We start from the raw sequence: 12,210 nt of genomic DNA, 5'->3' as shown, positions 1-12,210 counted from the left end.
ACACAAGAACAGAAACACGGAGCTCGGAAGCTAGAGGTCAAAGAGAAACAAGGAAGGGTCTCCTGGATTTTATTGAATTGGTTATAAATATAGGAAAACGAAGAAAATACAACACAAGCGCTGGAAAGAGGGTGTCAGAAAGAAGGTAGTAGTGATGGTGTCAAGTTAGATGGACAGGTTAAGGGAAATGAGCACTGTGAGAGTCATTGCAACTAGGTGTGGGTGGTGGAAGCTAATGTTTCCTTGGAGCAGGTGGGAGAATGGAGGGACAGGTGTAGGAAGTGGCCCGTGGGACCAGCCTCATCCTCCCGTGTCATCATCTCAGTAGGTGAGGCTGCACCATGGGCGCTTCATGTTCAGTTAACTGTGATTCCTTTTCATCTGTGGTGTACGTTTTTCTTTAACCTTTCTCTAGTAAACCTTTAAGCTTGTTTTTTTCCATGGTCTTTACTACTTCCTTCTATCCATCTTCAGAATGTCCTAGATGTCATCATTCTAGAAGCCCACAGGCTTCTGTCTTTTCAAATTTGATTCTGAGTCTATGATTCCGATCTGAATTAAAATCCCAGAAGTCCCTCTAGGAGTCCTCAACTGGGAAGTCAGATTCTGGGAGCTGCGATTCCAGGTGCCTTTTCCTACCTCCATAGCAATACTTCCTTGGCCTGATCTGTTGTTTCCATGTCATTTAAGGCTGAAATCCAGCTCTGTTACTTACGTTTCCGTTTGGAGGGTGCAAGAAGTGAGATTAGGGGTCTCAGAGACCGATTGGTCTTCATGAAATGCTGAAAGGTCAAAATCTTTGTCTTACGAGAGAAGTTTTGTTCCTACAGTTTTTTATTCCTTTGGTTTGCCCCTTAACTTACAGCTAAATCCCTAAACAATGGACAGATGTTCGCAAAGGCCTCGGACTAATGTGACATTAACTTCATGGTAGAGCCCGATCCCCATTTCTAATCTTACTCTAAAGGAGACCAACTCAGGATGGCAAGCACACCCCACCATCTTTCCACTCCCCAGTGCTAGGTCCTCTTTCCCCCGGTTGTTCATAGTTGTTGGCAGACATCATTTTGAACCCAGTCATAGAGGCTGGACCTCCACTGGGAGGCGGTCATTGGAGCAACACTGAGGACGGAGTTGGAGCTCTGGGCAGGGCTGGAGGGCCTTAGAAAGGACTACAGTGTTCAGAATTCACAGGTGGGTGGATATGGCAGCATTGTGTCCAAGGACAAAGATACAAGAAGGAAATGGAGCTCTTCTAGTGACATGAGAGGCCAAGGAAGCCAGAACCCGAACCCATTTTTTGTGTCTTTTGCCCTTTGTGTTAATTTTAATGTAATTTTATTTAAGTTAATTATATCCCCACCCCAAGGAGTGAGTAGGCCCTATGCCCATTTTACAGATAAACTAGTTTGAGGTTCAGCAAATGAAGGAAGTTGTAGGTCCAACTGCAGGCAAGTTGACGAGCTGGGATTGGAACTGGTCCCGCTTGGCTCCGAAGTCCTTTCTCCACACCGCTTTGCCCTCAGAGGAAGGGACTAAAACTTACTTCTGTGTAGACAGATTTTCATGGTGTATCTGAAAACCTTGGACCATGTGTGTCTTTCTTTGATTTCTCTTCCCCATTTGTTTTTGGTCTGTGACTTGTTCTTTTGGTTGACACTCCAGGAGACAGACAGGGTCTGTTTGCATCCAAAACAGAAAGTGTTTCCACATCTCTGGGCGAGCTGTGTGCCTCCCCGCATTCCTTCCATCTGGAGGCGGGCAGAGCGCAGCTGTGGCTGTGAGGCAGGGGACCAGCTGTGCCAGCTGCCAGTTGACACCGGGGCACATGCTGTCTTGGTCCCATTGCTCGCGTGTGCCCAGCTCAAGTGACTGCGTGATTGGCGTTTGTCAGTGCCACGGATGTGGAAAGAATTCTGTGCGCTCGGGAGGAAAAATTTCACAATACCTCCTATTTCATGTGCCACATGTTCCATAAAAATATCACGAGTCCACGCTTGTTTGCGCACAAGCAGGCTGCTGGTAGCCCGACCCATGGCCTCTGAGGAGCTCTGGTTATCATGGACCTTGAAGGCCTTCGTGGCTTCTGAGACCTTTGAACCAAGCTGTGTTTTCATCCTGATTTTCACGTGGCCGAGTTGCAGATGATGTATATTTTGTCCAACTTATACTATTAAATAGAGGAAAGTGCCCCCGGGGTCATCAGTCATCAGCATGTGTGGCGGTGATGGCGGCTAGGTGATTACCCTGAGAAAAGCAACGGCTTCTTCAGAACAGCCAAGAACAGCAAGTGGAAAGTCTCCTTGCTTAGAGATCTCCACTCACCTTCTGCTTCTCCTTTTTTTAAACATTTCAAATGATGAAATGAAACTAACAGTATTTCCTTTTTTTTGCTATTTTGCAGAAAAAACCGCTGTCCGCGATAATAAAGGAAGTCTGTGACGGGTGAGTATTGTTACTCAGGATTCACCTGAGGGGCTCCGGGCCACAGCTTGAGGGGCAAATAGAATATTCCCGTGTGATGGTCAGATATCACTCATAAGTCACCCCTCGACCTGCCCAAAGACACCCCGAATGCCTACGTAAGATGTGCATGCCTCTTTCCACCCAGCGGTTACCTTGTCCCTCAAGGGGAAGGTGTGAACTGGCCGTGTGGGTACCTCGGGCGGGGGGCGGGAGAGGCTCTGTTTATTGTGAGAAGCTGCGCTCACCCATCAATCTCAGCAGGGAGCGGCCTAACGTTCCGGAGTTAGATGCTCACCTCATTTGGTGTCAGCGGAGGCCACGCCGGCCCCGTAAAGGGAAAGCATGACACAGGCCAGCGGCCACTGTGCTGCCCATGGACGGACAGCAACGCGCTTTCCCGCTTCTCTTGGCCGCGCACGCCGTCAGGGGAAAGCACGTACTGGCTGCTTGTGTGTTTCTCTCTCTTAAAACAGAACTGTGGATAGAAGGTACCTGGGATTTACTTAAGATCCAGGATACTTTGCTAGAATGTTCCAATTTGCAGCAAGCCAGAGTGGTTGGGAATTGGAGAATGCAGAGGCAATCAAAATGCAACAGTTATCAAAAGCTTAAATTGCATTCATTTCCTTTGTTTCCCCGTCTCTGCTCCACGCCTTCAACATAGGGAGGAGGGTAACTTTATATTTAAACATCACCCCTGCCTGAAGCCATGAAGGTGAAATGCCGCAGTGAGCAGGAGGCTTGGAGAGAAACCTGGGCGGGCCTCGGGGAAAGAACGGGTCTTAGGGTGACAGGTGGGCTGGTACCGTTTAGAATTAGCAACTACGTTGTGGGGTGTGTAATAGGGTGTCCAATTCCTCCACCTCTACCAAACTAACAAAGTGACCATTCACTGGTTTTCTAACCAGTTTATGCTTATATTTTCAGGTGGTCTCTGGCCAACCATGAAGTCTTCGCTCTGCAGCATGCCGACAGCTCAAACTTCTACATCACAGAAAAGGTAGGTCTGCCCGGGATTGAATCCGGGACAGTTAGCCTTTAAGGAAGTTAAAACCTGAGTGATGTTTCCTCTGTTCAGGACCATACTGGTCTCCAGTTCACATTGACCCTCCACAAAGTGGAGTCTGCACAGCAAAGAACTGCCCCGTCAGTACTACCAGGCGCATTTAGCCCATCCAAGAGTGAAGACCACCTAGGTGTCCATGTCCCGTGTTGGCAACTGCACTTACTTCTAACAGCGAGTTCACTCATTTTCTCTCTCATTGCGTGGTTGAAGCATTAATGGGACCCTTGATGACAGCCTAGCTCCCTTTCACGGCATTTCCCCCAGCAATGCCTAAACCCTCTTCAAGGTCTTGAAACAATGGCAAGAACTTTTTTAAGCTGGCGTTGTGCAGGCTCAGGTGTTCTGTGGCTTTGGGGAGCCCTGCTTTCTTCTCGGTGATGTTTATGCCGTGGGGAGCTTGGAGGAGAGCGGGGGGTTGTGAAGACGACGGGGGCTCTGGCAGCTGGGAAATCAGGGGGAGAAGGGAAAACTGGCCTTCATTCAGAACCTACCGGATGCCCGGAAGTGGGCCAGGCTTGTTCCATCTGTTTGTTGATTTCTTCCTCGAGACTCACCCATGATGCACACACATTGGCTTTTGTTGACAGACAAGGAACTGAATCAAAAAAAGTCCAGTGGCTTGGTCAGCATCTGAGGGGTAGTGACCGAGAGACTCAAGAAGCAAGTCCACGTCTTTGTGCTTCTGTCACTTTTCCTGTGGGGGTTTCTAGAGGAGCTGAGCGTCCAGCTTGGTTTTATGGAGCATTCACCGAGATGCAAGGAGCCAACATGGTCCTCGTGGAACATGTAACCTGGTGCCGTCAGTGGGGAGGAGGGGGCAGCTCTGTGAAAAGTTTTCACCACAGCGAGGTGGGAAGCGCGGGGACAGAAGTAAATGGAGGATGCTCTGGGAGGAGGGAGAGTGGGGTGACCTCTGGCTTTGGGCTGTGTTCCTCTGTCAGTGGCCCCTAGAGTAACCCCAGGTTTACCCACAAGTCAAGTGATGGTGGAAGGTGGACTCAGTAGTGGGCCTTATGCCCACTGTGACTGCTCACTTTACATGAGGAGTGTGTGTGGGGGTGTGTGAGGGAGGACAGCCACAGCCTGGAAATGCTTCCAGAATTTGCCTTGTTCTGTCCAGATGCACACGGGAACTTTTATAACTGCTGTGCTATCCCTGTCACCCGGCTGCTGGTGCTGAGAGTTAGCGCTGGGCCTAGACCTCCTGCCATGTTGTTGATGTGACTTGTTCCTTTAACTCACACTTAGTTCCCTGTCCTCATGCTTCATTTTCTTAATATTTTTCATTTATTTTATCCTGCCTTCAGATAATCTACATGCTGCTCTTTGTAAGATAGAGGAGATAAGTAAGGTTCAGTGCTAGCAGGGAAATGTATTGCTGACGATTGCTTTAAGCAGAAGACTCATTTCAACTTGGTTCACCTTTTAAAGGCAGCTAACATATTGTGACTTTGGGGTGTCATTGGAAAAGATTGGATGGTTCTCTACTCATTGAGGTATAATGGGAAAAGTGTAAAAACTTTTAAGTGATAAGATTATAGGACAGTCGAAGTTATAGTAGGGTTTTACAAACATCACCAGCTAATGGATAATGCAGTCAATTCAGTTCATTGTAATCGTATTAAAAATTGGAATAGAATAGATAGACTAGGTCGGAGTGTATCTCCTGCTAGCTTGTGAAATTCTTGTGTCTCACGCACACATATATAACACTTGGATTTGGGCTGGACTTTGACCCTGGGTTGTGGTCCACAGTCGCTGAGCCACCCAGAGCCCTGCCTTTGATTAGCCTCTCTCAGCCTGTGTCCCCTGGTGCTGTCCTGTCTTCGGTCACCATTGTCAGGGGACTGGAGTTCATTGGAGATTCCTATGGACAGGATTCTCAGACTAGAGAACATAGCCTCCCAGGGAGAACCTTTTAAAAGTACAGATTTTTAGACCCCGACCTGGGCGACTCATATGGAGCAGGCCTGGGATGTGGCCTGGGTTTGCATGCAGACAGCCCTCCTGGGGTCCTGGTGCAGGCACCGGGGACCACCTGGCAGCCCTGTGCCCTGGGCCTCTTCCGAAGAGGTGGGCTCTGTGCACCATGAACAGAAGTCATGCCCTAAGTTCCACCTAGGAGTGTGTTTGTGTGAAGACAGCCCTCCTGGGGTCCTGGTGCAGGCACCGGGGACCACCTGGCAGCCCTGTGCCCTGGGCCTCTTCCGAAGAGGTGGGCTCTGTGCACCGTGAACAGAAGTCATGCCCTAAGTTCCACCTAGGAGTGTGTTTGTGTGCAGCTGATTCTTGGAAAAATTTAAAAATTCATGCAGCATTTATGCTTTTGTTCTAATTAAAATTAACATAGACTCAGCCAATTTAAACTCCTCAGAATAGTAGGAAAATGATCATTTTATTGGGCATCCTAGTCATTTTCTGGGAAATTGTTCTGCTGGAGGAAGTTCTTGTTGAGTTTAAAAGGGGCTGCCACCTCCCCAGCGACCGTGGTTCAGTTGTTAAGCTTTGGCCCATGAACCAGGAGGTCATGGTTCAATTCCCAGTCAGGGCACATGCCCGGGTTTTGCCCAGGAGTGGGCGTGCAGCAGGTAGCCAGTTGATGTTTTTATCTCTCTATCCCCCTCCTTCCCTCTCTCTAAAATCAATAAACATATATAAAATAAAATAAAATAAAATAAAATAAAGTAAAATGGACTGCCACCTAAGCCTGTCATTCCATCTGTCCCTCTTCAGTGGGCAGTGGCAGCAGAGATGATTCTTCTAAAAAATATATATATATTTTTATTGATTTTAGAGAGGAAGGGAGAGGGAGAGAGAAATAGAAACATCAGTGAGAGAGAAACATTAATCACTGCCTCCCGCAGGCCCCCTGCATGAGCCCTGACTGGGAACCTAACCCGTTACCTCTTGGTTCATGGGTCAGTGCTCAAATGCTCCACCATGAGCCACACCAGCTCGGAGGGGGTTCTTTTAGTAAGAGTTTGCGGGATGAGGAGACTCATCTTCCCAATACTTCATTTGTAAATAAGATGTCATGCCTTTTCCCCCTGCAGCTGTTCCACAGCACTCCGCACTGCAGGGCAGGGAAGGGCCTCAAGCCAGTGTGCAGGGGCAGACCTGGGCTGCCTGCCGTCTGCCATTAGGTCCAGGTAGCTCCTTGCAAGTTTTCCTAGAACTAGAGCCCATTTTCCGTCTTTTCAGGCACTGCATTTAGCACGATCTTGGACACTTACAGCCAGTGAGTTGTTAGGTAATACTTGCATCACCATGGTAACTGGTGACTGATGTTTGAAGCCTGTGTGTGTTCTGAGTTACTGATCTCCCCTTGTGTACGAGGTGGTCTCCCTTCCTCTGCCAGAGATCAGATGTGACCTGTCATTTTAAAGAAGAACAGTTCCCCAGGCCCGGCAGCTAGCACAGGTTGTGGCCGGTGGACCGAGGCTGGGGCTCCCCGGGAAGGCAGCTCCCACCTGGCCCCAGCCCCCTCTCTGTAATGGTCCTTATTTGCTTATTGGCCCATTAGCTTCGCTCTTTCCGTGCAGAGGGGGAGTGTCACATTGTCATGCAAATGCCTTGGAGAAAGCTAAGCATCAGCTGTTCACAAGTTCAGATTCTGCCCCAGAGACTTTTGTATCTCAGGGTTATGTCTGGGGGCGGGGGAGAGAATAAAAAAATGAAAAGTGAATTGTGTATTTTTAGCTTTATTGAGGTATAATTGACAAATAAAGTTGTAAGATCATGGTAAAGTGTCCATCATGGTAATTAGATAATGCCTATACATTTTGAAAGGATTCCTCCCATCTACCTAATTAGCACATCCATCACCTCATTTATTTATTTATTTACTTATTTGGTGAGAACATGTAAGTTCTCCTTTCTCAGCAAATTTCAGTTCTATGCTACAGTGTTATCGACCATAATCACCGTATTTTACGTTACATCCTCCATATCCTCCGTCCTCATTCATCTTACAGCTGAAGTTTGTACCCTTCTCCCAGCCTCTCTCTATTTCTCTCAGCCCCTCAGTCCATGGCAACCACTTATCTACTCTCTGTTTTTGTTTGACTTTGTTTTTAAGATTTTAGATATAAGCGATGCCCTGCAGTGTTTGTCTTTCCTTGTGGGACTTACCTCTTGGCGTAATGCCTGCAGGGGCCATCCATGATGTTGAAAATGGCAGGATTTCCGTCTCCCTCAGGGCTGAGTAATATTCCAGTGAGCACACACATGCCACATCTTTCCTCATCACCTGTCCATGGCCACTTACGTTGCTTCCATGTCTGGGCTATTGTCGATGCTGCGATGAGCACGGTGGTGCTTATATCTCTCTGGTAACCTCTTTTCATTTTCTTTGGCTATATACCCAGAAAGTGGGGTTTCTGGTTCATTATGCTAGTTGAGTTTTTGATTGTTTTGAGGAACTTTCATCATACTGTTTCCCATAGTGGCTGCACCCATTTACATCTCCATCAAGAGGGCTCTCTTTCTTTTCAGCATCCTCACCAACTCTCTTTCTTTCTCTCTCCACCCCCCCCCCCTTTTAGATGATGGTCATTCTAACACGTGTGAGATAAACTCTCATTGTGGCTTTAATACATTGTGGCATTTTCCTGATTGTTAATGATCTTGAGCATATTTTCATATACTCATCAATCATTTGTATACCTTCTTTCAAAAAATGTCTATTTAGCTCTTCTGTCCATTTTAAAATGGGATTGTTTGTTGTTTTGCTATTGACTCTTGTGAGTTCTTTATATAATTTGGATATTAACCCCTTTGTCAGATATATGATTTGTACACACTTTTCTCCCATTTTGTAGCTTGCCTTTTCATTCTGGTCCATGGTTCCCTTTGCTGTGCAGAAGGTTTTTACTTGGATGTAGTCCTACTTGTTTACTTGTGTGGGTTGCGTGTTAACTTCAAATATTCCAGTGGAATTTGTCTTCTGTGATGGAGAGGAATATGCATTGGCGTTCTCTGTCCTCATTCCGGTCAGATGATGAGGGTATTAATCTCCATTTTACAGCGAGGAATGTGAGACCGAGAGTGACGAGGCAACAACTTATTTAGGTCACTCGGATGGACAGTGGTCAGACTGAGGCTGGGACCCAGGTGCCACCTCCTGATGCCATCCTTCCCAGCACCTGGGCCCTCATACAGTTACGATGCCCTTTGTTTGCTGATGCCAGCCAGTGATTCTGACCGTAACTGCCTCGAGAACTCAGGCAGGAAGTTACAGCCTGTTGCATTGGCTGCGAGCCTCAGCCTGTTGCTTCCTTATTCCTTAAGAGGGTACGTTAGAGGAAGTGTCACAGGCAGTCTCCCCCTCATCGGGGCTGGCAAATGAATTTCACTTGCCTTTCGTGGGGATTACCATTAGATAATACCCCCATAGCAGTCCTTGTAGGCAAACAGGAACCTGGCCTTGCCACCCTTAATTCTAAGCACGCAGGAGGCAGTTCCCAGGAGCAGGCCTGGTGGGGGTGTCATTAGCGGGTTGGGCAACGTGGACTTGAAGTTTTATCCCGACTTCAGAATGGCATTTGGTTCCCCCTACAAAGACCTTCTTCATGTGATCTACCTCGAAGGGAGGAATTCCCATTTTGTGATATCAGCAGTAACCACGCCTGACCCAGGCCCTCTCTGCAAAGCTGGCCCCAGGGACCTTGGGGCAGAGGTAGGGTTGTTTGAAGAGCACCCCTTCTCTGCAGTTTCCCCTTCCTAGGTGCTCCGAGTTCTCAGGCCCCGAGCCCCCGAGCACCACGGGCAGACAGGGATGCACGACACCTGGGGCCTGGTGCTCCCCATCAGGTCAGGAGACAACTCCATTACTGGCATTCAGTTCAGCTCTCACGCCTCAGTCCTGGGCTCCGCAAAGAGCTTAGTGAGAGGATACGGTCCATTCTCCGTGCTCTGCATCTCCAGGTCCAGGCGGGGAGCAGGTCCCGGAATGGACACAGGTTCTGAGGAAGGAGAGGCAGGAACCTTCTCCTTGGCTGCAGTTACCATGGCCAGCCACGCTCTGAACATACTACATGAAAAGTCCCAGAGAACGGTTCTAAGTATTCATGCGTGTGCTGTTCTGAGAAGCCTGATGAAGTCTCACGCAGGCCCGCTCCATCCCACCTGGGATGTGACTCATCCCTCTCCTCGCTCTCGGCCCATTAGTCACCTGCTTGCATCCTGATGATCAGATCAGGTGTCACCGTGCTGTGCTCAAGTCGCCCTCCTTTTACCTAATAACAGCCCAGGGCACAAGAGTAGTGATGCTGGCAGTTCTGACGCCTCAGAGAAGCCGCAAGTGCTTCCTTCAAGTGAGAAGGTAGAAGTTCCCAGGTTAATAAGGGAAGGGCACAGTCGCATGCTCAGGTGGCTGTGGCGAGAGGACTCTTCTGTCCTGGAGACTGTGGGAAAGGAAGAGTAAATGTGTGCTAGTTTGCTGAGAGAGCACCTGCCACCCTCACATATCGATAATTGTTTTTTACAGTATATTGTTTAATTGTTCTATTGTATTATTGGTTATTGTGAATTGCTCACTGTGCCCAAATTTATACATTAAACTCTAGCATAGGTGTGCGTGTGTACAAACAGAGTACAGAGAGGGTTTGGTGCTGCCCTTGGTTCAGGCACCCACCGGGGAGTCTTGGAACGTATCCCCTGTGGAAAGGGGAGTCTACTAGAAGAGAAAGGGCCCAGAGGGTCCTGGAGCAGGCTAGCTGAATTTGAATGGCATCTGATCTGAATTCTGAGACTAATGGGAAATGTTGTCCCTGAAAGACCACTCTTTTGGGAGCTTTAGGCACCTGGCAGGCCAGTGGGGAGTGACAGACAGAGGGGGCGGGGGGAGGCAGTGACCACAGCCCTGAACATTTGTGGAGGCTCACTGTGTGACAAGCGCTCAGCCACGTGCTCCCCGCGGACCGTGTTGTGTGGAATCTTCACAGTGAGCCCGTGGGCCGGGTTTGATTGTTCCACACTCCACATTGCAGAGGGCACGGCGGAGGCTCAGGGTGTGGGAGGCTCAGGATGGGGGTGCCGGCGTGGGCCTGGCCCAGGAAGTCTGCCTGCAGAGCGCCAACCGGTGCTCCGGGCTGTGCTGTGGACAGGCAGGCGTTTCTGAACTTTGCATCGCATGTCCGCAGCGGCAGGCCCCCAGGGCCTGGTACTGGAGGTAGAAATCCATCTCCCATTCTCTTCTTTCTCCTCCCTGGTTTCCTCAGTGGCCAGTCCTCATTCACCACCTCTAAGTCCTCCCAAAAGCACTGCATTCTATGGATACCTTTGCCCCAATAACAGCGATTGATCAGCATCGCTAAACCAAGTAACATGCCTTAGCCATCCCCCCAAAGTGCCCACGTGTCCCCAGAGCCTCTCCCCACCTGGAATGGAACGGGGCCCTCGCTGTGTGGGAGCTCAGCTCTGACCGGAGACGGTGGAGGGCTCCTCCGGGCTGGGTCAGAGGACATGAGGATGCATGTCTCCGTTGGTCGCTAAACAAGATGAGAGCAGGGCTGTCCCCTGGCTGTCTGAGGAGCTCTGTGATGCAAACAGTTCAGATGGATGCACGCATGTTTGCACGTCCAGCTCGCCTTTCTGGTGTGTGGCGTGGGCTGCCAGGGAAGGAGACGGGGCACCGCCCTGGGCTCATCTGCCTCTGCCTGGTGAGGATCCTCAGGCCCAGGCAGCACAGGGCCCCTCGCTCCATCTCTTCAATGTGGCTCAGAGAGTATGAGGTCCGGGGTATTTCCGGGAAGATTGGGGAATTTTCTTCTACTTTGAATATAACCTGAAAAATGTAAAATTGTTTTTAAATGATAAGTTATATGATCATAGAGGCAATAGTATTGTTTTTCAAACTGCAGGTTATTATTTATTAGTGGGTATAAAATCAGTTAAGTAGGTTGAAAGAGCATTAAAAATGGACTATAATAAAGACAAGAGCCGGAACCGGTTTGGCTCAGTGGATAGAGCGTCGGCCTGCGGACTGGAGGGTCCCAGGTTCGATTCCGGTCAAGGGCATGTACCTGGGTTGCGGACACATCCCTGGTAGGGGATGTGCAGGAGGCAGCTGATCGATGTTTCTCTCTTGTCGATGTTTCTAACTGTCTATCTCTCTCCCTTCCTCTCTGTAAAAAAATCAATAAAATATATTTAAAAAAAAAAAAAAGACAAGAGTATGCTCCATGTGTCGTTTGCTGAAATATTTCTTTCATTTCACTCCTGTAACACATGGGTAGTGTTAGTTTTCACCCGGCTTGGGTCAAAAATGTTTGCAAGTCACTGCACATCATTACAAGGGGGATTAAGAAGGAAAAATACAAGCGGCCAGGGGTTTAAGGAAGACACATTCGGAGTGTGCTCTTCCCTGAAGAAAGTAACACACACACACACACACACACACCCCTACACCACCACCAAACGACATCCAACACAGGCAGAGGCATGTGTCTCCCAGGGAGCTGCCCTGCCCTGGCTCCTGGGAGGGGCCTCTCTGTGGCCTGGTGCCAGGGGTCCCTTCCCTACTGCCCCACAGCCAATTGGGACCAGAAGTTGACCCCGTGCCACCCATGTAGGTCTTACTCTGATCACAGAGCTCCCCCTAGGACAGGTGGGCTCTGTCATCTGAGCCCAGGGTCCTTGTAAATTTCCGAACCATCCACGTCCTGGGACACATTCCC

General features: G+C 49.1%; 1 protein-coding gene across 3 annotated transcripts in view; it reads left to right on the top strand.

The window, feature by feature from the left end:
• Positions 1-12,210, top strand: part of ELMO1 (engulfment and cell motility 1) — a 391,973-nt gene that overhangs the window by 92,677 nt on the left and 287,086 nt on the right. For all 3 annotated transcript variants that reach the window (XM_059655863.1, XM_059655865.1, XM_059655862.1), the window contains exons 3-4: positions 2,405-2,445; positions 3,394-3,466. In XM_059655863.1, coding sequence (XP_059511846.1) covers positions 2,405-2,445; positions 3,394-3,466 — 114 coding nt within the window. The remainder of the gene's footprint in view (positions 1-2,404; positions 2,446-3,393; positions 3,467-12,210) is intronic.

Source organism: Myotis daubentonii, chromosome 10, assembly GCF_963259705.1.
Source record: "Myotis daubentonii chromosome 10, mMyoDau2.1, whole genome shotgun sequence".
Lineage (NCBI taxonomy): Eukaryota > Metazoa > Chordata > Mammalia > Chiroptera > Vespertilionidae > Myotis > Myotis daubentonii.
Note: the sequence above shows the minus strand (reverse complement) of the source record. Positions and strands in the feature narration are given on the sequence as shown.